This window comes from Protopterus annectens, chromosome 8.part0 (genome assembly GCF_019279795.1).
Source record: "Protopterus annectens isolate FY-2018-M chromosome 8.part0, PAN1.0, whole genome shotgun sequence".
NCBI classification, from domain to species: Eukaryota; Metazoa; Chordata; order Ceratodontiformes; family Protopteridae; genus Protopterus; species Protopterus annectens.
In genome coordinates this window covers 804,322,643-804,345,648 of record NC_056741.1, presented here as the reverse complement: position 1 = coordinate 804,345,648, position 23,006 = coordinate 804,322,643, and the positions used below count along the sequence as shown (strand labels likewise).

The window sequence follows — 23,006 nt, the reverse complement described above, 5'->3', positions numbered from 1 at the left end:
ATTTATTGTATTCATATTGCTTCCAGCACTGTAAACTGATTGACAATAAGGTACTAGTCATCACATTGAAGTTCCTGGAAGTCGATAACTTTCTCATTGTACTTGTAGGTCAGATGCATGAAGGCAACAGTCATGGGCTTGGGTCTGCTGTACTTTAGGCAAGCATCACAACTGTCAGCAGTCTGTTTCAAGACTTGAGTATGGGGATGAATATAGCTGCTGACGTGTAAACTGTTTTTAGCCACTGGTCCTTTCTCTTAATTAGCTATCCAGCACCATATAACTGTAAAAACACTCTTCTGTCCATTAAACAAAATAGACTTTCAACAAAACAAGACTGTTGGCTAAAAAAATTAATTTCTGCAAAATCTGTGAACAATTTTTATTTATTTATTTTTATTTTACATTTGTTTACCGGGAAAGTCCAACTGGATTGAGGTCCATTTTCAGCGGAGGCCCGGGGAGAAAAGCTCCACAACACATTTACAACAATAAAACAATTTAGTACAGAGATATGTTTACAATCAAAAAGATACATCATACAATAGTTTGTTCTAAGCAAGCTTAGCTTATACATAGTAGACCCTGGATGTCAGCATTGGTAGGACAAAAACTCACAGTGAGGTATGCAATCAAAAACTGATGCCATTAAGGAGACATTTTACCAGATAAAAATAATTTGCAAGATAGTAGGCCCTGTATGGGAGTTTTTGAGTACTGTATATTAGAGATGGTCAGTAGTGAAGAGAGGAGGGTAGCAAGATTAGGAGGAGAGCAGGAAAGCATTTATGTGATGCAAGGGCCGAGCCATGACTGCAGGAGGGGTGACTTAAGCGACTTTTTGAAAAGTGAGATAGATGGTGCTGAGGAGATATTTTGGGGGAGGTTATTTCATTCCCTAGTAATGGTGTGAGAGAAAAGAGCTTTCCCTGCATATTGTTGGCTTTGGATATACAGATCAGGGTTTTGTTGGATGAGCATAGAGGACGGTTTGCTGAATATTGATTTAGTAGTTGATGTAGGGCTGGAGTTTTGTGGGGGTTCCTTATTATGTTGAAGGTGAGCACTAGTTGGTGGTAAATAATTAGCTGAGGGAGTTATAACCACTTTAGCTCCTTTAGGGCAAGACAGTGATGACTTCTAAAAGTGGAGCTGTTGGCAAATTTTGCAATTTTATTGGAACATGATTCTAGTTTGTCTAGGTCTGTTTTCCTGATATAAATTAGGATTGGTGATGCATGCATTAAGGGTAGACAAGAGGTGGGTTTGGGCTAGGGAGATTCGTGCTTGGTCTGATAGGAACTTTTTGTGTTTGTATAAGGTTTCTAATTTTTTATGTACTCTTTAATGGTTTGTGAGATATGGACATCAAAGTGAAGATCCTTATCTATTTCAATGCCAAGGAGCCTAGTATGGGGAGAGGGGGAGATTGTGGTACCATTTTTTGGAGGTGATAGTGAAGGAAGGAGGTGTGGCTTTGGATTTATTGGGGGTAAAAAGAAGTAATTTGGTTTTGTTGGGATTTAAAATAAGTTGGATAGCAGTAATCCATTGGGGCTGAGCAGATTAGTGTGGAGTCATCTGCATACTGTATAAGTGATGCATGTAGGGTGGAGATATGCAGTTTGTTAGTGAAAATGGTGAATAATGGAGGACCTAGTATTGATCCTTGAGGAACGCCTATAGTAGCTGGTAGTAGAGGACATAGTCGATAAGCACCTTTTAGTCAATGGAGACCGTTTTTATGAATATTAATGAAATGTTTTTTTGTAAAATATCATAGAATTCCTTAATTTCTGAAAAACCTCTCTCTGATTGATTTCAAATTTATAAATATGAATCCGTTATATGTTCTACTTTAGTGGCTCAGTTTCAACCCAGACATGATGCTAAACCAAATTAAAAACTCTCTCGGCTATAATATAAAAAACATCCCTCTCAAGAAGCTTTTATACACTGTTAATGATCCTCAACTATGTTTATGTGACTTCAGCCAAATTAACTCACTACTTTCCCAACAGATCACCTTCTTTTACAAACTGCAGCATTCAGAATAAATCACATTCTTGTACAGACTGCAGCTTTCACAATTCTGATTTAATTTGTATCCTGTAGTACTGCAAGTACTGTCATCAGCTATGATGCTCCCTAAAAGTCAGACTGGAAAAAGTGGGTTATGAAAAATCTGTGATCTCTTGGGAATTTGCTGTATTGCGTATTCCACATTATAAGATATCAAAGAAAAAATAATTTGTCTTAATAGTTTTATTCATGCTGGTAAAATTTATGTATAAAAATGAAATGGCGCATCATGGAATAGCTTCAACTAGACAGTCTTAAGTTGTAATAAGGTCTATAACTTGGTCTTTTAACAGTTGTTCTCAGTCCTCATTTTTTTAGAGGTACTGGGACAAATTTCTTCAATGTCTCTTATGAATAGGACTGTTTAAACTTTTTAATGTTCCTTAATTATTGCTGTAATCATTTAAGCATTCCGCGTACAACATTTTTTGTTGTAGGTAGTTGTAATTTTTTATTACACTTTTTATATTAGACTTGTTGCATTGTTTTGACTTCAGTTTTACTGTTTGGCTGATGTACTACAAATTTATATGTATTTAAGTAAAATATATGTTTTGGGTAAGAAGAACTGAAGTTTGTTCAGGGTTCTCTCTGTCCTGTAGTGTTATTTACAGAAGTATGTCCAAGTTGAAGACTAGTAGTTTCTTTAAAAACTTGCTTCTCCTTCTTGGTAGTGTTCTTAGACTGTGGGGAAATCATTCTCACAATGACTGTCTTAAGGTTTTCAGAATATTGACACAATCCCAGCGCTACTAAGTTTGAGTCAGTGGTGCAGCAGTTAATGTTGCCTCACAGCAAGAGGTTCTCTGATTTGATTCTCAGCTGGGACACCTATGCAGAGTCTGCATGTCCTCCCTACATTCGCTTGGATTTCCTCTGGGTACTCCAGTTTCCTCCCACATTCCAAAAACATGTGTCTGGAGCATTTCTCCCCGGGCCTCCACTGAAAATAGGCTCTGTCCCAGTTGGACTTTCTTGATCAACAAATGTTAAATAAAAATAAATAAAAAATAATTTAAATGTCACTGTTTTGTCATTTCCATGTCCAGGCATGTTTCTGCCCACTTTTTTAAGGACAGCTCTGTCAGCAACAAAGGGCTCTCAAGTGGAACTACTGTTGTTATACTATCATACTTAAATTTGTCCTATTTTGTTGGTATTTTCAATTTCTTGGTGGAATGCACTACTTTTCCATATCCAGACTTGAAGTCCTACTACTAGGTGTATACGTTTTCAATACATTTCCACCAAATTTTGACTGGTACTTCTGGTATTGTCTAACCATTTTTTCTCCACAAGTGATGGTTGTGCTTCAGTATCAGTGACAGTTGTGCTAGATATTCTGCTGTTAATATCTAGGCATCTGAAATCAGATTTTTGATAAATAGTTTGTTGCATTCTTCTATATTGTCTTGCTTTTTGCTTTCCTCAGTTACTTTAACTTGTTCACCTCTGTTTGTATAGTCTTTCTTTAGATAAGTGATTGTGTGACATGTAGCACATCTGGATCTCCTGCCATAATTGTTGATTGGATTTGTACCTGGTAACAGCAAGCTCCTTGAGCTCTGTCTAACCAATTTGCAACTTCATTTCTGCTATCTGAAGTGTGCTGTGTTGTCACTTGCTAGTGCCTCTTGCAGTACCTATTGCCTTTCATGTGAAAATGCTCTTTACTGCTGACTTAAATGAGGCAAAATTTAAATCCATTGCATGCTGTTAATGGTGCCTAGCAGCTTAAAAGCAGGCACTGCATTTAGGACACTGCATTATATCAATGCATCTATCAATGTCTCTGCTCAGAAGTCATTTATATAGTCTTCCATAGAAACTCAGAAATCTCATTAGAATTGGATTATGTCTCACATCTTATCTGTTTCCCTTCTTAAGAACATATCCTTGTCTAGTTAGTAAAGTGGACTTAACTTCATCTTTGTTCAAATCCTGTCCTGTGTCTCTAGCTCTGTGTGGAAGAAACAATGCAAGAGCATGCATTCAGTGTACCATCTCAGTAAGCAGAGTCCAATTGATGACCTTATCGGTCCTGTTTTTGTAGGGCTGGTTTTCATCATGCACAGACAGGATTCTGTGGATATAAACCCTACAGTGCTACCAGTGAAAAGGTTGAACAAACTTATTGAATTTAAGAACAATGGAAATTATTTGTTTGAACATCCAAGTGTGCAGTCACCACATACACATGGCTCACTGTCTAAACTACTTAGTTATTGCAAGAAATCAAAAAACATTTTTGCAAAGCTGTCACAAAGCAAGTACAAAACATGCTGAAGTAAGACTCTAAAAAGAGTTGTTGTGTCTTTCAGTTTTTCCCGGTTAGGGGCTGCCACAGCGGAACTCCAGTCCGCTAATGATTGGCAATAGATTTTTACATACCGAGTTGCCGGCTCTGACGCACAACCTTCAACGAAGGTACGCCCATTCACGCATGTCTCCACACAAAAGTCGCTCTAGCTGAGAATCGAACAGGACAACGTCTTACTGTGAGGCGACGACGCTATCACAGCACCACCACCGTAGTTCCAAGAAACTAAAAAGAGTAACTACAGTAAAAGCCCAAAATAAATGAAGTAACTTGCATACTTGACATATGAGAGATCTGTGGCAGTCCCTCCTAGGTCTGCTGGGTTTCCTGCCACACAACCCAACCTTAATTCCTATAATTTCTAATAAAGATGATTATGCTTAGTTATTGGTATAATACTGCCTAGAAGTAAAGGAATATCTTATAACAATAGTATCTTTCAGGCAGCTTTATGACAGTTTTCTTCAGATATAAGGAAATAAGTACCATGGTCACAATGTTGCCAACCCCTGAAGATAGCCTCACCCTTTTATGTCCTTCCTGAACATTTTGTGAGCAAGAATGTTTTTGTGGGTGAACACAGCTGTGCAATGACTGGTGCTTCACTTATGCACAGGTTTTACTTTTATACAGGATACAAAATGTTCCCCCTTTCCATTTTTTTTTCGTCAAATAGATGTGAAAAACTTAAACAATAAGAGAAGGCAGAGCACTCTGACAACGTAAGTTGTTTACTATCTTTACATATCTGACAAAGCTAGTTGTACAACTACACAGATATTGAAGTTGTTTGTCACGCTGTTTACTTCAGTGACCTGAGTCCGTGAGAGTTGAAAGGCTACTGTCTTATTGTAATAGAGGCAGAACATAGCAGCCTTGTACTGGAAGCTGACAACTTGATTTTCTGCATATGACTTCTATGATTTGTTATGGAAAAAGATAGCAGGTTAGATTCTGAACTGTGGTCATTCAGATCTTATGTTCAAGAACATTGACTTTAGATCATTTAAGTGTTTATTGCTGTAGAAAATTAGGATGTTTTAACATATCTAGAGTTGTATTGACACTGTCGGAGTTATGTTGTTGATGTAGACTTTTTTTAATCCATAGGTCTGGTGACCCTCAATGACATGAAAGCAAAGCAAGAGGCTCTTGTCAAAGAGAGAGAAAAGCAACTTGCAAAGAAGGAGCTTTCCAAGGAGCTGCAGCAGTGAGTTGCTGTTCCATGGCCCTTTACTTTTTATTTTTCTGTTCTAGTTATTTATTTATTTACAGTTGTTCTTTCTTTAAAAGGGTATGAGAATGTGAAGTACTGATGATTCTATTTTTTTGTTTTTACATTAAGGAAAAGCACATGACTGAAAATAAAGCAGTGTATGTCAACTATGCTTTTCGACAGGCCCACTTTTTTTCTTGACATTGTTTTTATTTTCTGCTGAATGTTGATTGTCTATATCATCGTTTTCATACCGTATAGGCGCTTCTTCTGCTATGCAGTTTCTTCTTTCCAGGTTTTTCTCTGCCTCTGTTTCTCCATGCTACGATTGGGAGATACAAGAATGGCTGCCCATTTTAGGGGAAAAATTATGTCTACATTCCTAGATCCCGGACTAGTATTCTTCCTGCTTTTTACTGCATGTATACATGCAGCATAAATGTTTGCTTGCTGTCTGAGCTTTATGCATTAACGTGCACAACTTATGGATGTCCTCAATGGTGGCATTGTGTGTTTTAAATGCACACGCACTATAATGTGTTGTTGGAGCACGTATATTTCATTAAGGCAAAAATTGCTGCTTCATTTGGACTTTGTAAAAGAGCCTGCTTCTGGAGCTCTTACTGCTGATGTTATGTAAGTTTTAACCCAGAATTTGTCTGTTGCTACAAACTCTCAAGCTAAACACTCTTACCCAGAATTCCCCTCTCCCTGTTACCCCAGATGTCGTTTGCCGCATCGCCATTCAGTTGTGTCAAGCTACTTCTCTTGAGCCAAGTACAGTATTTTTCTTCATACTAAGTTCTAAGACTGATTTTTTTTCACAAAAAAGTTATTAGATAGTTATCTCTTACCTTATCGCATTTAGCGACTACCCTTTTTCGAATACTTTTCAACTCCTTTCCTCTCTCTTTACTGCAGAGTAATTCCTTTTTTACCATTGTTGGTAAACCCCTTTTCCTTTTTACCTTCGGGTATTTCTTGTACCATTGCAGGTATTTTTCTGTTTTTTTCTTTCTTTCCGTAACAAACATAACAGATAAAAGAGGTAGCCCAGGGTTTAAAAGATGTTTAGATTGTGGACATAAAGTACCTACTTCAGATGCACATTCCCTGTGTGTCTATTGCTTGGGTGTGCCTCATTTAACAGTTGACCCGCCTTGCGGGATTTGTAAGAATTTCTCTAACAGGACGTTAATTGAGAGAAAAAATTAATTAATATTGAAGGGGCTACTTAAATCTCCTTTTTCAGAGGCTATTTCTGGGTCAGAGGCTTCAACCCCTCCAAGATCCCATAAGAAAAAGAGTGATGAACATAAAAAGGTCAAGTCTCTTCCTTCGTCCCCAGCTGGGGGCCCTCAGGAACCGAGACCCAAGAAAGCTAAGCTTTCCAGTTCGGGTTTGATTTCTTCGGCTGCAGTGTTTTCGGTGCCTAGACCTTCGGCACCAAGGCCATCGGCGCCATCTGAGACCTCGGTACTGACTAGTGTGCCCCATACCGCATCGGTACTGAGGAGCTCCTCTGTTCAGACTCCCTTACCAGCACCAACTGTCCAGTCGGTGCAGACTGGTATGACGTCGATGGATGTTTCGACGCTCGTTTCCATTTCAGCTCCGACAACTTACCCGGCACCGACTACCCTCTCGGTACAGACCTTTTAGTTTTCGTCACCAATGTTTTCGGCTCAGGCCTTAGTGCCGACAACCACTTCGGTACCGGCCTCATTGTCTGTGCAGACCACGCCTTCGGCACCAATGATTTCCTCTGTGCAGACACCAGTAGTTCAGTCCATTACAGCTCTGTTGTTCTCGGTGCAGGCCACCTCCGTAGTGGGCACCGAGTTTGCTTTGTCCTTGGATAGACCTGACTCTCCCTCACCCATGTTCGTGAAATCCGCTAGAAGCCTCTCTGAACACGATGTGTTGCATCTTGTGGATCAAGTGCTTTTGGCCAGAGGTATCCCGCCCCCCAGGACCTATCCTTCCTCGGGAGGTGATAGACCCGTACTTATTCTCCTCCTTCATTGCCTTTGAAGCCCCTTGATATAGCACAGTCTTCTCCCCACTACGGTTCCTTTTATGGACCTCACTAAGGAGCCACAGTTGCCTTTGTGGCAGGAGAGTCTTGTCACGGCCCAAGATGTCAGCTGTGGCATACGTACTTTGGCGTTTCTCAGCCATCCAGGGACTCTGAGTCGGCAGGCTGAGCTACTTAGGTGAGGGGTGATCCCTGCCCTGGGCCCCCATTCCTCTTCAGGTGGACCGGCCTTCCATCTTATGGAGAAGGCTCTGGTGTCGGTTGGTGATCCTGTGCTATCACTCTCTCCCCGCCCTCCTCTGGACCGCAATGTACACAAGCTGCTCCTAGCAGACACCGGGCACAAGATCCTCAGGGCATACTCCCACAGGAGACCCCTTTTGAGCTGTCTTCCCTAGCTTCTCCCTCTGAGGAAGATCGTCAAAAGAGCTCATGCAAGACGAAGCACATAGACTCCACAGAGGAGTTCCTTACTGAAGACACAGACTTTGATGATGGGGAAGGGTCCCCTCGATCATGCTCTGAGGTATCCTTTGGTGATATCCTGAGAGGTGACTGGCAGCCCTCTAACCTGACCTCTGAAGAGTTTGTGTTCCTGCAGGCCTTTTGTGCCCTGCCCCCTACCTCCTGGGTTACTCCACCTGCCGACGAACGTGTCCGGCTCGTCGTGCAGCGTGCGTGGAAGGCTCCTGACACCATTGAGGCCATTCCCCGGAGGCCATATAAAATGTTGTCCCCCCCTGCTAGTGATCCCCATTGGTCCAAAGGTCTTTCTGTAGATGCTTTGGTGGTGGCAGCCACAACTAAAAAGGACCTGGTGGAAGAAGAAAGCCAGACTGTCCATCCACCCAACAAAGAGTCCCAGGCTCTGGACAGAATAGGGAAGCGTACTTTTGCATCAGCGACCTTTGCAGTCAGGTCCCTGAACTATATGGCACATTTTACCAGGCTTCAAAGAGACTTAATTTCTGAGCTCTCTGAAACTTTGGCTGGAGCTGTGTCTGATCAGGTCCATGACAAAGTGGCCTCTCAGCTAGTCACCATCGAATCGATATCCAACTCCTCCATGCACCTGATATCTCACGCATCAGAAGGAGCAGCTAGAGCGGCGGGTTCAGGCATTGTTCTGAGATGACATGCCTGGATGCGCTTGTGTAATTTCACGGAACCCTTCAAGGCTTCCTTTCTCAACGCTTCCATCGAAGCCTCGTTGTTCAGACCCAAGGTTAAAAGCACACTGGCCAGATATGAACAGGACGGTAAGACCCTTTCTGCTGTGGGTGTCCATTATTATTCCCCTCAACGGGCTTTCTCCAGAAACCAGAAGAGTGGGAAGATATGGCACAAAAAGTCTCAAGGTTCTTTCCGTGACACACAGGCCGAGTTCTCCCCTAGAGGCAGAGGGGGAAACTCTCAGGGAAGACGCCCCTTTCGAGGCAGAGTGGGTCCGTGTAACCAGGGTTCCAGGGATTCTTTCCCTGGCCAGTCCTACCAGTGCTCCTGAAGAGCGGCCCAACTGCTTTCCTCTGGAAGTGGTTGGGGGTCATTTCTCTTTGTACCCCTCTGCCTGGCTAACCATTACCACCAATTCTTGGGTACAAACGATAATAACCAGAGGTTATCATATCCCCTTTGACCCTTGCCCCACTCCCCTAACAAGCTTACCCGACGTTCCACCCAGTCAAAGGGAAGAAGCAGCGTTGGAGATTTCAAACCTGCTAAGAAAGAGAGTCATCCAAATAGTCCCTCTAGACCAGATAGGATCCGGATTCTATTCAAGACTATTTTTGGTGTCAAAGAAAACCGGGGACTGGAGACCAATTTTGGATCTCAGTGATTGAACAAGTTTGTAAAAGTACAGAAATTCCAGATGGTCACAATACAGTCTATCCTTCTGCGTTTGGAAAAAGACGATTGGATGTGCTCGATAGATCTTCAAGATGCGTACTACCACATAAAAGTGGACTGACCATCAAGAAGATTCCTTTGCTTCTTTGCGGGAACCGGTCATTACCAGTTCAGAGTACTGCCCTTCGGACTCTCTGCAGCCCCCAGTGTGTCCACAAAGTGCATGGCAGTCATCACAGCTCACTTGCGACTACAAGGATTCCAGGTGTTTCCATACCTAAACGACTGGCTCATCTCTGCCCCCACCAGACATGTATTGGAAGAAGCCCTGGCATACTCTCTCCTCACTGCAGAAAGGATAGGCATAACCATAAACTGGCAAAAATCCAATCTCAGTCCACATAATTCATAGGGATCATCTTGGATACACAGAATTGCTGAGCACCCATTCCAGAGCTCAGAATTCTAAGGATAAAGCAACTGAATCCAATCCTTTCAAGGGAGAAATCCACAGCTCATTTTGTTCTCCAGTTGTTGGGTTCCATGGCAGCCTCCATTATGACTGTCCCCTTGGCCAGGTTTCACATGAGGCTTCTACAATGGCTGCTGCTCACCCAGTGGTATCCCTTTCAGTACCCTCTTTCAGCCAAGATTCGGGTAACTCACAGGTGCAAACAAGATCTAAATTGATGGATGGCGCACAATCGATCACAATGGTCTCGCCCCTTCTCCCCCCAACAGCCCAAGGCTACAGTGACCACGGACGCCTCCCTGATGGGGTGGGGGGGCTATTTCAGGGACAGACAGTCCAAGGTACATGGTCCAAAATGGATGCCCATCTGCATATAGATGTTCTAGAGCTGAGGGCGGTGCTTCTGGCGTTGCAAGCATTCCATCCCCTGCTGCTGTCTGGGACTATTGTGATACAATCAGACAACATGGCGGTGGTCTGGTACATCAACAAACAAGGTGGAACCAAATCTTACCCACTCTGTCGAGAGGCCATGAGGATATGGCAATGGGTGTTGGCTACCAACCTCTTTCTTCTTGCAATGCACATTCCCGGGAGTTCCAACGTGATAGCAGACAGACTCAGCAGGTGTATTCTACAACCTCACGAGTGGTCCCTGAATCCCTTGATAGCGGCGGAGATTTTCAACCGCTGGGGTCTTCCTTGCTGCGACCTCCTTGCGTCCCCGACCATCTACAAATGCAGGAACTATTTTGCCCCGATTCCCCCTCTGGGACAGTCACCCAAGGATGCTCTAGTCCACGATTGGCCCTCGGGTCTGCTTTATGCATTTCCAACTCTCCTCCTCATTCCCCAGTTTCTGAAGAAAGCCCGCCGGTTGAAGAGCAAAGTAATCCTCATAGCACCATATTGGCCTTGTCAGATTTGGTTTCCCTTCCTTTGGCCTCACCTGCTAGATCAACCGTGGATCCTCCATCCAACCCCGGGGTTGATCTCCCATCCGCAGAATCTGATTCACCCCAGCTTGAACAGCCTGAAGCTCACAACTTGGCTCCTCCAATTTCTTTGATTGCCAGGCAGAATGATCTTTCTTTGCCAGTACGTGACATTCTTATTGCATCTCATAAGTCTTCCACCAGAATTACATATCTCAGCAAGTGGAAAAGATTTACTTTTTGGCTGAAAGAAAAACAAGTAGATCCTTTTTCAGCACCAATGTCAATTAGTACTGGAATATCTGTCTACCCTATTTCAGTCCAGTCTATCTGCCTCTACCATTTAGAGTTCATTTGGTTGCAATATCTAATTTTCATGATGGTGTCCAAGAGACTTCTCTTATGTCACACAAATTATGCAAGGCTTTCATAAAAGGTGTGAATCGTCTAAGACCCCCTTTTAGAGAACATACTCAACCATGGGACCTGTCATTAGTCCTACAAGCTTTGACAATGCCACCTTTCGAACCAGCTTCTTCTTGCGACCGCAAATATTTGTCATGGAAAACCTTGTTTTTGGTCACCATTACTTCTGCCAGACGTATCTCTGAGCTTCAAGCCTTATGCATTAAAAGACCATATATGATTTTTCATAGAGATAGTGTGTCATTGAGAACTAATCCTTCCTTTCTGCCAAAAGTGATCTCTGAAATGTCCATTAATCAAACCATTGAATTGCCAGTTTTCTTCCCCAATCATTCAAACCGAGGAGAGTATTGCCTACATACCCTAGATATTCACAGGCAAGTTCGCTTCTACTTGAACAGGACTAAGGCTTCTCGTAAATCAGACCAGTTATTTTTGGCCTATTCTGGACCTAGATTAGGATGTGCTGTTGCTAAGGTCACATTGGCTAAATGGTTAAAAGACTGAGTAACCTTCATTTATAGAAAACATAATATTCCATTACCTACTACCATAAAGGCTCATTCTACAAGGTCGGTGGCAACTTCTGCTGTCTTCCATGCCAGAGCCTCTTTACATGACATTTCTGCAGCTGCAACTTGGGCTACTCCTCATACATTCATCAATCATTACAAATTGGATTTGGCCTCCAGGGGAAGAGCATCTTTTGGTTCTGTGGTGCTTCCCTTCCATGAGAGCCACCCTGGAATAAAGGTAGCTGGGGACTCTGTCCCACATGTAAGGACTGAACGAGGGTTAACAATATCAGATAAAGAAGTTGTGTCTTACCATAACGTTCCATCTGTATTGTTGATCCTCGTTCAGTCATTACGACCCTCCATCCTTCTCCCTCCTGTGGCTTCTAGTGGATCTCACCATCCGGTTCTGTTAGGTCATTTGACCAGAGGTAGCCTTTACCTTCTTTTGACTTGCAAACTCAGTCTGAGGTAACAGGCAGGGAGGGATTCTGGCTATGAGTTTTTAGTTCGAGAGTTTGTAGTTGGCGCTGGCTTGGAAGATGGCCGGCTCGGTTCCGAGGTCGGAACCGATACCCACATGTAATGACTGAATGAGGATCAACAATACAGACGGAATGTTATGGAAAGACATAACTTCTTTTTTTCTACAATCTGTAGATATCTCTGTTGAAAACATTCATGGAAATGCCATCTACCTTGCGAGATGTCATTTTATGCTGATTTAAATATAAAAAAAGATTGTTTATTAGCATTTCAATAATACAGGATGTTTAAAACATAGTGGTATCTTTCATAACTGTTTTCTTTTGATCAGTGGAGTTACAGCATTTTTTTTTTCTTTACCGAAAGATGTTTAGTTGTTGGGTGTAGTAACTGTTGGTGTGCAATGCCTGCTAGTACTGCTCTGTCTTCCGTTTGCCACGTTTCAAAGCAGGTAGGGTGTTGTGCTTTAAGATACTTTTGAAGTTAGTGTTGGAGTGGAGTTTGGGCAGGAGTAAGCATCACAGGTTATGTAGACAGTTTTTATTTGCTTTGTTTATTTTTACTGAAAGGAAGCTGGAAAGGCAGCGGGAGAGAGAGCGCAAAAAGGAACAGAAGAGGAAGATTGCTAGCTTGTCATTTAACTTGGATGAAGAGGAGGAATGTGATGAATATGATGAAGATAAAATAGAAAGTGAAGAGGAAGAGGATGAAGAAAAGGAGCACAGTACAGAAGGCAAGTACATAGTTTAGAGAGCAAACCTGTCTTGATGCCTACTTGCTACTATTTAGGCTAAAATGTTAAACTTGTGTTCTGAGTCCATTGGGAAGTCTGAATACCATTATAGCTTTTGTTTCTCCTTTGTAACCATCTTGCTGCTTCTATAAAGTTTCTCTGATTTATGTATTGTCATATGTGCAAAACTGTTTTCACTTAACCATGCGAGGTAATGAGAGACAGATTTTGTTTTTCATTTTACATAGCTCAATCACCAACCTTGTGCTAATTTGTTAGATTAGGTGTTGTGCTTCAAACAATACAAGATTAGACTGTGCACTATGGAATAAACACAAGTCTTCCTAGATAATGTACAGTAGGTAGAGACTAAGGGGAGTTACCAACGTTAATTCTTGTAACTTGATTACTTTTACCTGGATTATTCTTTCAGTGGCATATCTTTGCATTAATTCTCTAGTTGAATGATCTTTTCACATGGCCAAAATGGAATCTATCTTGTTGAAACATGAGATTATGTAACAGATCATACTCCCAAACAATTCACAAGGCTTCCACTTTATTACCAGATTAAGACTTCTATTTTGAAGGTTTTTGTAAATTCTGTTTCACAGCTTAGTGTTTCAGATATGACATTACTTTTCTGCACACTTTACAGAAAACGTAGAAAGTATATTTTTTCATTAAATATATTAACTTCTTAGGGCTGTGGTTACAGTGTACCTGTATTGGTTGTAGAGATTTTCACAGATGGTGGTGATGTGATTCAGGATTTCAAATGGAATGCCTTCCACCTCGGACATGTGATGTACAGTCTGTGTGCTGTATTTTGAGAGTGACTTTTCATCTTCATTTCTTTCTAAAATGGTCATGTGGGGAGATCAATTTATCTACTTTTTTTGGTTATTGGACAAGCCAAGAGTTCCATTTGTATTCATTTGCTGACAGAGACAAGAAAAAAAAGTAAAAAGCGCTGAACCAGATGTTTAAGCAAACCTGTAATCCACAGTTTGAGCCCTTTCATTCCTCTTAGTAGCAGAACTTCCATCACAGACATATGGCAGCCATTTTGTTTCAAGGTGTAAGTAGCCTGAAAGGCGCCAAAGCTATAAGCATTTAAAAGTACACACGCGCACTAAAAAACTTGCAAACCTATAAAAGTATTATAGATACTTAAAATATCACAATAAAAATCTTAATTTTAAAAGTAGTGATCAGGGCCTAGGCAAGGAATACAGTAAGAGTGAAAATCCTTATGAGGTATTTGCTTCCCACAAGAAATACAATTGTTAACTTTTTCTGACATCGGTCTGGAGCAAGAAAAAAGTTTCTTCAACGGGGTACTTAGCTTTAATGAAGACTTCGGTTCTGAAATTCGAATTTGAATATCTCAGGAGTTGGCCGACCGGCACTTGCGAACTGCTTTTGCTTTGGGCACCGCGCGGCAAGAAAGACTGAAGAAAATGGCGTCGGCTGCATCTTTTGTACTCCTGGCGCACTGACGTCAGGGAAGAGGCGATGGCAGCCGACGCCAGACCTAGACTTTGGAATTCTGGCCGACAGAGGGTAGCCTGCCAGCAGGATAACCCAAGAGTAATGACTGCAACAGTGAAACACGATGAACATAGAGTGCTTCATTAGGATCACCAGCTTCATACCTTTTTCCACTGTTAGGAGTTGGATAGACCTTCTTCATTGCTAGCTGTCGGTTTTGTACTACATTTAACCAATGCACTATTAAGCTTCGGTTCGATTTTGCATTTCATTACTTTGGCCGAAGATTTAATTATATAATGCCATCGGACCAGCCAACAACCGGAGTTTACAAAAAACGCAAGGACAAGAAAAAGGATAGGCATCCGAGGTCCAAAACCAATGATGAGGCCTCTGCTAGGCCAGTCGCTGGTTCTCAGTGAGGCGCTTTCGCAACCCCTGGCGCCTGCTACCTCAGAGCCACAGGCCGCTTCTGACTCCCATGTGGAGCTGACTGGGCCTCTGGATACTAAAGGTATTGGACACTCGGAAATCATTCCCTCAGATGGGTCCGGAGCTGCTGAGCAAGTATCGGCTTCTGAGGGTGTCTTCAGACCTACACAACTATATATTAAGCCATCTTCAGCTTCAAAGACAAAGACTAAAGCAGCTCTAAAGACAAAGAAACAAGTACAGCATTCTCCTGCTCAGACTTCCATGCCTAAAAAAACAGATGCTCAAAATGGCCGAAGACCTAATTACTTTGATCAGGGGCTCCCATCCCCCTCCTGATAAGAGGCCTAGGCAAGAGACAGAGTACATTTCTTCTGATCAGGTTTCTATTTCCTCTGATTCCTCTTCTGAACAGGATTACTCCATGCTTCCCTATGAGGATTCTGATGCTGAAGAATCCTTTCCTTCAGCCTCTCCTCCTGAGGATTATTCTTTTGGGGAAACCCTGCATACCATGAGGGAGCATTTCCACTGGGAGAGCCAAGATTATTCTGAATCTAAGAAAAGGCTCAGGGACTTTCTGCTACTTCATAAGCACAGACTGCTTGCTATTCCACCTGTTCTAGACATTGTAGATTATGTATTTTCAGAGTCTGGCCTGTCCCCTGACTCTTTACCCCATGCACCTGCTAAGCCAGACAGATACTACAAGGTCCCAGATTCCCATACATTTCTATATAAAAACCCCGCTGCTGACCCAGAAAATATATCTCAGGGTCACAAAGGGGTCAAAGCTTCCACTGCAAAAAAAACCCTGTCCCCTCTGATAGGGATTCTAGGGCTCTAGACAGATGGGGGGAAAAAAGTCTACACCTCTTCTACCCTGGCTGTAAGGGCTTTAAATTGTCAGTTTCATATGCGTAAATATCAGCAATATTTAATGTCACTGCTTAAACAGAAGTTGTTGACAAATACTGAATGTACAGAAATCAAGGAATTCCTGGATTTATTGCATGCAGCTGAACAAGTGGGGAGGCATACTTTGCTATGTGGTTATGATTCACTGGAGGCCTCTTGCAGGGCTGCTGTTACAGGTTCTGTTATTAGAAGGCATGCTTGGTTAAAGGAACAGAATCTGCCTGATCATGTTAAAGCAAAATTACTAGATGCACCTTTACAGCATGATACTTTGTTTGGTACTAAAGCAGAAGAGGTGTTGAAAAAAATGGAGGATAAAGCCAGATCCATGCAGACAGTCAAGGATTTCTTACAGGTGCAGCCACCCAGGTTTAGCAGGAACTGGCCTTCTAAAAATTGCTCCTTTCCAGTGTCAGACAGGCCACAAAGAGGCAGATAGTCGTCTCAGAGGCAGATCTCAGTCCCAAGGCACATACAGGCCTAAACAATGGGGTGCTCCTACCTCCAAAAGCGGAGAAGACAAATCACAGCCTTACAGGAAACAGTCCCAATGACTTTCCTCTACCAGATCCAAGCACTTTTCTTTTGGCAGCCCCCTTAGGGGGAAAACTAGCACTTTTTTCATCAAATTGGCAAATGGTTACCCAAGACAAATGGGTCCTGAACATAGTGTCCCAAGGCTACAGGTTCCACTTTAACATTCTACCAAGGTCAAAAAGTATGCCAGACCTGCCACACAATCAAGGGGCAGAGGCACTAAAACAAATTACAGCCCTCATCCACATGAGGGCCATTCAACAAGTACCACAACACGAGCAGGGACAAGGATTTTACTCCAGACTTTTCCTAGTACCCAGAAAGGACAAAACCTGGAGACCAATACTGGACCTGTCAATACTAAATATGTTTCTGGAAGTTCCAAAATTCAATATGTTGACGCTACAGCAGCTACTGCCCATGCTGGGCATGAAGGCTTGGCTCGTAACGTTGGACCTAAAGGAGGCATACATGCATGTCCCAATCAGACAATCTTGCAGAATATACCTCAGATTCATAGCTGGCTCAATGCATTACCAATTCTCTGCACTGCCCTTTGGCTTATCTACTGTGCCCAGGGTCTTCACAAAACGCCTGGCACCAGTAATTGTGTTTTGCAGACAAAAAGGAATTCAAATATATCTCTACTTGGACGACTGCCTAATTCAAGCCGAGAACAAAGATATTCTTCTACAGCATCTGGCATTTGTAAAAAGTTACTAATTGGCCTAGGGTACACAGTAAACAAAAAGAAATCAAAACTAGTGCCCTCTCAAGAGATAATATTCCTGAGTGCAAGCTTAAATACAACTGCCCAGATGGCTTATCTCACATCAGACAAACAAAAGCATCTGACTACTTACTTCAAGAAATTGGCAAGAAAACCCCACTTATCTGCAAGGAATATCCTGCAGGCCTTGGGTTTCATGGCATCCTGCATTCTACTAATTCCCTATGCCAGACTGCATATGAGGAAACTACAATGGTATCTAAAAAGTGTTTGGACTCAGCATTGCAACAGCCTGGAGACAGTAATTGCACTCATTCCCTGCCTGCAACAGGAGTTTCGATGGTGGGCAGAAGCCTGTCACCACAACAAGGGTCTGCCATTCAGTCTGCCCACAGCCAGACAAACACTGACAACGGATGCATCAGATTATGCCTGGGGGGCCCATATGGCAGGAAAATGTATTCAGGGCACATGGCCTGCAAACCATATGCATCTCCACATCAATCAAATAGAGATACTAGCTGTTCAAAATGCCCTGACAGCTTTCAAGGACCTGCTTCATCCAGGACAGTTACTGATAGACAGACAATACTATGGTCATGTGGTACATAAACAAGCAGGGAGGTACACATTCATACCCCCTCTGCATACGAGCAATGACCTTATGGGACACAGCATTGGCTTTTCAAGTTCACCTGCAAGCACAATTCCTGCCAGGAAAAACAAATACTCTGGCAGACGATCTAAGCAGAAACCTCATGGATCCCCACGAATGGAAGCTGGATCCACAAGTCTTCAGAATGATAAGAAGGAAATGGGGATGCTCAGGCATAGATCTATTTGCCTCCCCTCACAACTACCAGTTGCAGAGATTTTGCACAAGGAATTATCACAAGAAAGCATGGAAAGTGGACGCCCTATCCTTCAGCTGGAAAAATCTAACAGTATCTGCCCTTCCTCCACTCCTCTCCTTTCCAGGGTACTCCTAAAGGTCAGACAAGAGAAGCCAAAAATGATACTGATTGCACCCACTGGTACCCAATCCTAAAGAGCTTGTCTCAAGGTCCAGCTTGGATATTGCCTCAAACTTCTCACTTGCTGACCCAACAAAACAATCGGCTCCTGCACAGCCAACTCAGGACCCTAAATCTGGCAGCATGGCGGATAATGTAGCCATTCAGAGCACTCCTCTTTCAAAAGCTGTCTTGGATGTTATCTTGGAGGCCAGGAGGCCCAGCACCAGAAAATCTTATGCAGAGAAATGGAAGAGATTCTGTGCTTGGACCCAGGAACAAGGCATTGACACATCTGTACCAAATATCCCTCAGATTTTGCAATACCTAACTGAGATGCTGAACAAAGGCCTTTCTTTCTCATCAATTAAGATTCATGCCTCTGCCATTTCAGCCCATTACAATGCGGAACCACCTATCTTTTCTCATCCCTTAATAAGGCAGTACCTCAGAGGGGCCAAAAACATTAGGCCTCCAAGGAGAGCACCAATTCCGGCCTGGGACCTCAATTATGTTTTGGAAAAACTCACACTGCCTCCTTTCGAGCCAGCATCAACAGCAGATATAAAATTCTCATCCTGGGAAACAGCTCTGCTCCTTGCAATAACCTCTGAAAGGCGAGTCTCGGAGTTACAAGCACTCATGGCTGTGGAACCTTTCCTCATTTTTCATCCAGACAGGGTTTCTTTGAGGACAAACCCTACATTTATGCCTAAGGTGGTGTCCACTGTGGCCTTCAACCAAACTATTCACTTGCATACCTTTTATCCAAATCCACAGAACAAGGGTGAGAAAATTCTGCATTCTTTGGACATACACAGGCAGCTACGCTTCTACTTGGACAGAACTAAAGCCTTCAGAAAGACTGAGCAACTTTTAGTGTCATATGCTGCGGGATCACAAGGAAAGGCTATCTCAAAACAGACTATTTCTAAATGGATAGGCCATTGCATCCATTTCTACTATTCTCAACATGGCAAATCAGTGCCTAAGAACATTTGACCTCATTCCACCAGAGCAGCAGCCACTTCAGCAGCCTTCCTCAGAGGAGTACCAACCAAAGATATCTTAGAGGCTGCAACCTGGAGTTCAATGCACACCTTCACAAAGCACTACCACTTACCTCTTTACTCTAAGTCCAGAGCAGGCTTTGCCACTGCAGTCCTACAGGGCCTCATAGCCTTTCCTAATCCTATTTAGCCCAGCTACCCAACCCATCCTCAGCTTTGGGATTCAACCCAAGAGTAATGACTGCAACAGTGAAACATGATGAACATAGTACAGTTGTGTACCTACCATAAATGTAGATGTTCCAGTGTATTCACTGTTGCAGTCCAGGTTACCCACCCACCATCCCCCTTTTCCTTGCTGGGTTCATCTGCACTTCTCTATCCTATACAACCTTTTTGGTGTATTTGCTTGTAGATGAAGGAAATGTTATTGTTGTGCATGCATTTTTATTGGCATATTTTTCCAGCCTACTAATTTGGGAGCACCTGACATCTGGGGCAAGAAAAACTGAAGAAAATGGCGTTGGCTGCATCTTTTGTACCCCTGGAGCACTGACGTCAGGGAAGAGGTGACGGCAGCCAACGCCAGACCTAGACTTTGGAATTCTGTCCGACTGAGGGTAGCCTACCAGCAGGATAACCCAAGAGTAATAACTGCAACAGTGAATACACTAGAACATCTACATTTATGGTAGGTACACAACTGTACTATACTCGTGGGGAAGGTGTTGGCGATAGTGATGAGCAGATGACCCACTTTTCGGGGGAAATGGAAACCCCGGTGTTCCAAGAGGCTTGAGGGAAAGTGGGGGAGAAAGGAGCAGAATGCCCCTGACTTTCAACCTCCTATCCCAAAACATGATTTGTGTTCAAGAGGGTATCGGAGTCATCAAGGGCTGAAATGTCTTTGGATGGTTTTGGATACTCTCGCTGAAGGTACTGTATATGTTTTTGATGGATGTACTATGTATATAATTTTTCCCTGTTGCCTATTACTTCTCTTTTTGGTTCATTATTTCAAAAAGGGTTTAATTTTGTGCCCTCTAGTTACCCCATTGTAGTGGTCACCCTGATTGAGTTAAAACTGTACACTAGAAAACTGAACTTGAAATGTTTGATGCCATCTAACAATTAATATGGTGCCAACAATGAATTGGGGAGAAACAGTATTTTTAACTCCCCTTTAGCATCACCTGTTGGGCTTTTTGAACAGTTGTGTGAAAACAGTATCGGGGAATGAGGCCACAAGAAGAGAAAAATATTTTATAACTTAACTCCTGATGAAAGAGACCTCTTGTTTAGGTTATCTAATGATAAAAATTGACATGTGATGAAGCCAGATAAGGGTGGGGGTGTTGTCATTATGGACCCCACCACCTGTATTCATTTAAGATGCTTGGGTTTTTAAGTAACTGTGATTTATTTGTAGAAGTCTCACAAAATGAGATTAACATAGCCTATTGAGGCATAGACTGTGCGGAGGAGGATTTGTATACTACTTTTGATATACCTTCTAAGAGACTTCCTTGAGGTCAAGCATTCTTGGGTTCCGTGGATGTTTGGAATCCCTAAGATTCATAAGTCGATGGTTGACCCCCTCCCCCCCCAACTCAGACCCGTTGTAGCTTCAGCAGGGTCAAAGACTGAACCACTGGCTAAAATGGTTGATTTTAAGTTTAAATCTTTTTCAGTAGGAAACAAGCATTTATTAAGACTCCTGGCACTTTCTTCAGTCTGTTGCAAATTTTGAAATTTTACCTGATGACTTGTTTGTGACAGTTGATATTAAAGACTTGTTCTCTGTCATTCCACATGATGAAGGGTTGGAATGGTTCCTGGGTGGCATGACTAAGGATATCAGCCTCGACCAGGCTGAGATTAGTTTCATTTTTCAATATATGGAACTGGTGCTTAAAACTAACTTTGTATTTTTTGAGGTGGAATATTATAAGCAATACAGGGGTGTTGCAATGGAGGCAGCCTCGGCCCCTGTTTTTCCGAACATAGTTTTATGGTATGGGAAAACTGCAAAAATATTGGTTTCACCCCACTTTTCCAAGGTCGAAGGTTATATGATGTACCTGGATGATATATTTATTATTGGAATGGGACCATCACTGAGCTGCAAGAATTTATTGAGTCTTTGAATTGTGCTACTGATTTCTTGTACTTTTATTATCAGACCAGTGATAGCTTAACTACCTAGACATAAATTTTGTTTAGAGTAATCTGAAGGGGAGCAAGAGTCTAGGTTATTTAGAAAATAAATGTTTTTAAACACCTTTCTACATTTTACCAGTCAGCACCCTTGGTGGCAAAAAAGAAATATTGTTAAAGGACAGCTTATTAGACTCAGGTTGATTTCAGATGATCTTGTGTTTAAACAAGAGATTGATAAAATATGTACTTTGTTCATTGCTTGTGGGTACCCCTTTCATTGTTGGCTAGATCTAAAAAAAAAATGGATCCTTGAAGTTAGACATAAAAAAATGTGGTCTTTTACTGAGATGTCCCAAGGATTTGACTGTTAAGAGGAATACTAAGAGTACTGATTCAACTCAGGTTTTTGTTATTCAATATAATACTGAAGTTTCTCCTGTAAATGAGGTTATTGAATGTTACTAGAAGACTGCAGTATTTGGTACTTTTGGGCTGCTTGACCAGTTGGTGCAGCAGCCAAAATTTGTAGACAAGAACAGTAATAATTTAAAGGCTATCTTAGAAAAAGCCCTTGACATACAAAATGTATCAGATAAGAATTGGGGCATGAAATGTTGTGGGACGGGTAAACAATGTAGATGCGTTTTACAAGGGGACATATTTTTCACTGTCTGGCTACCTCAGATTGCTTTCAATGAAGGGACATTATAATTGTACTACTAAGGGGGTAGTATACATTGCTTTTTGTTCCTCTTGCCCTGCATTTTACATTGGCAAGATGGTAGGACCTTAGCGGAATAGAATTTGCCAACACAACTATGCAATCAGTAAGGGGCTTTTAACTAATGCCTTATATAAATACTCAGTTTATAATGCCGCATTTAGTATTCTTGAAGAAGTTACACCTAGTAATATAGGGGGTGACTAGGAAGTAATTCATTAACATAGAGAAGGTTTTCAGGAAACTGTTACTTATGCCTGTACCCCCCTAGGCATTAATGATGTTATTTCCGTTAAGCTTATGTTAAAAGTCAAAGCTGCCAAAGTATAATTACTTTATCTGTCTGTGTTTCATCTGATTATTTGCTTGATTTTTTTAATATTTGTAACAATATTTTGATACTTATTAAATGTATTGATTAGGATTTTTAACTTTGGGTTTTTTGTGATGTTTAATGCTTTTGTAAATTTTCAAATTTTTTAGTGTGTGTGTGTACTTTTAAATGCTTTCAGTTTTGGTGCCTTTGAGGCTCTTTAAACCTTGTAACAAAATGGCTGCCATGTTTCTGATGAAGTCCTGCTACCAAGAGGAAAGAAACCGCTCAAACTGTAGATTAAAGGTTCGTTTAAACATCTGGTTCAGCAATTTTTTTTTTTACTTTTTATTCTTTTAATTCAAACGCTATTTGGATTATTGGTTACTGACAGAGACAAGAAATTAAGTTCATCTAGTGTTTCTGAAAAATTGACCTAACATCATTCAATTTAAAATACCTGTGTCATTCTATTTGATCACCATTCTTTTGTGTTTAGAGCCTTGATCGTAATTTGCAAACAGTGGGGTACAATTGCAAATGTCTTCCACCTCTCACATCTGTCAGTCTGTCCTTCTTTGCTTTTTATTTCAGATTCTATGTATAT

General features: G+C 41.9%; 1 protein-coding gene across 1 annotated transcript in view; it reads left to right on the top strand.

Moving 5' to 3' along the window:
- Window positions 1-23,006, top strand: part of FAM50A (family with sequence similarity 50 member A) — a 575,383-nt gene that overhangs the window by 78,935 nt on the left and 473,442 nt on the right. Inside the window, exons 3-4 of the mRNA XM_044080267.1 lie at window positions 5,513-5,612; window positions 12,908-13,071. Coding sequence (XP_043936202.1) covers window positions 5,513-5,612; window positions 12,908-13,071 — 264 coding nt within the window. The remainder of the gene's footprint in view (window positions 1-5,512; window positions 5,613-12,907; window positions 13,072-23,006) is intronic.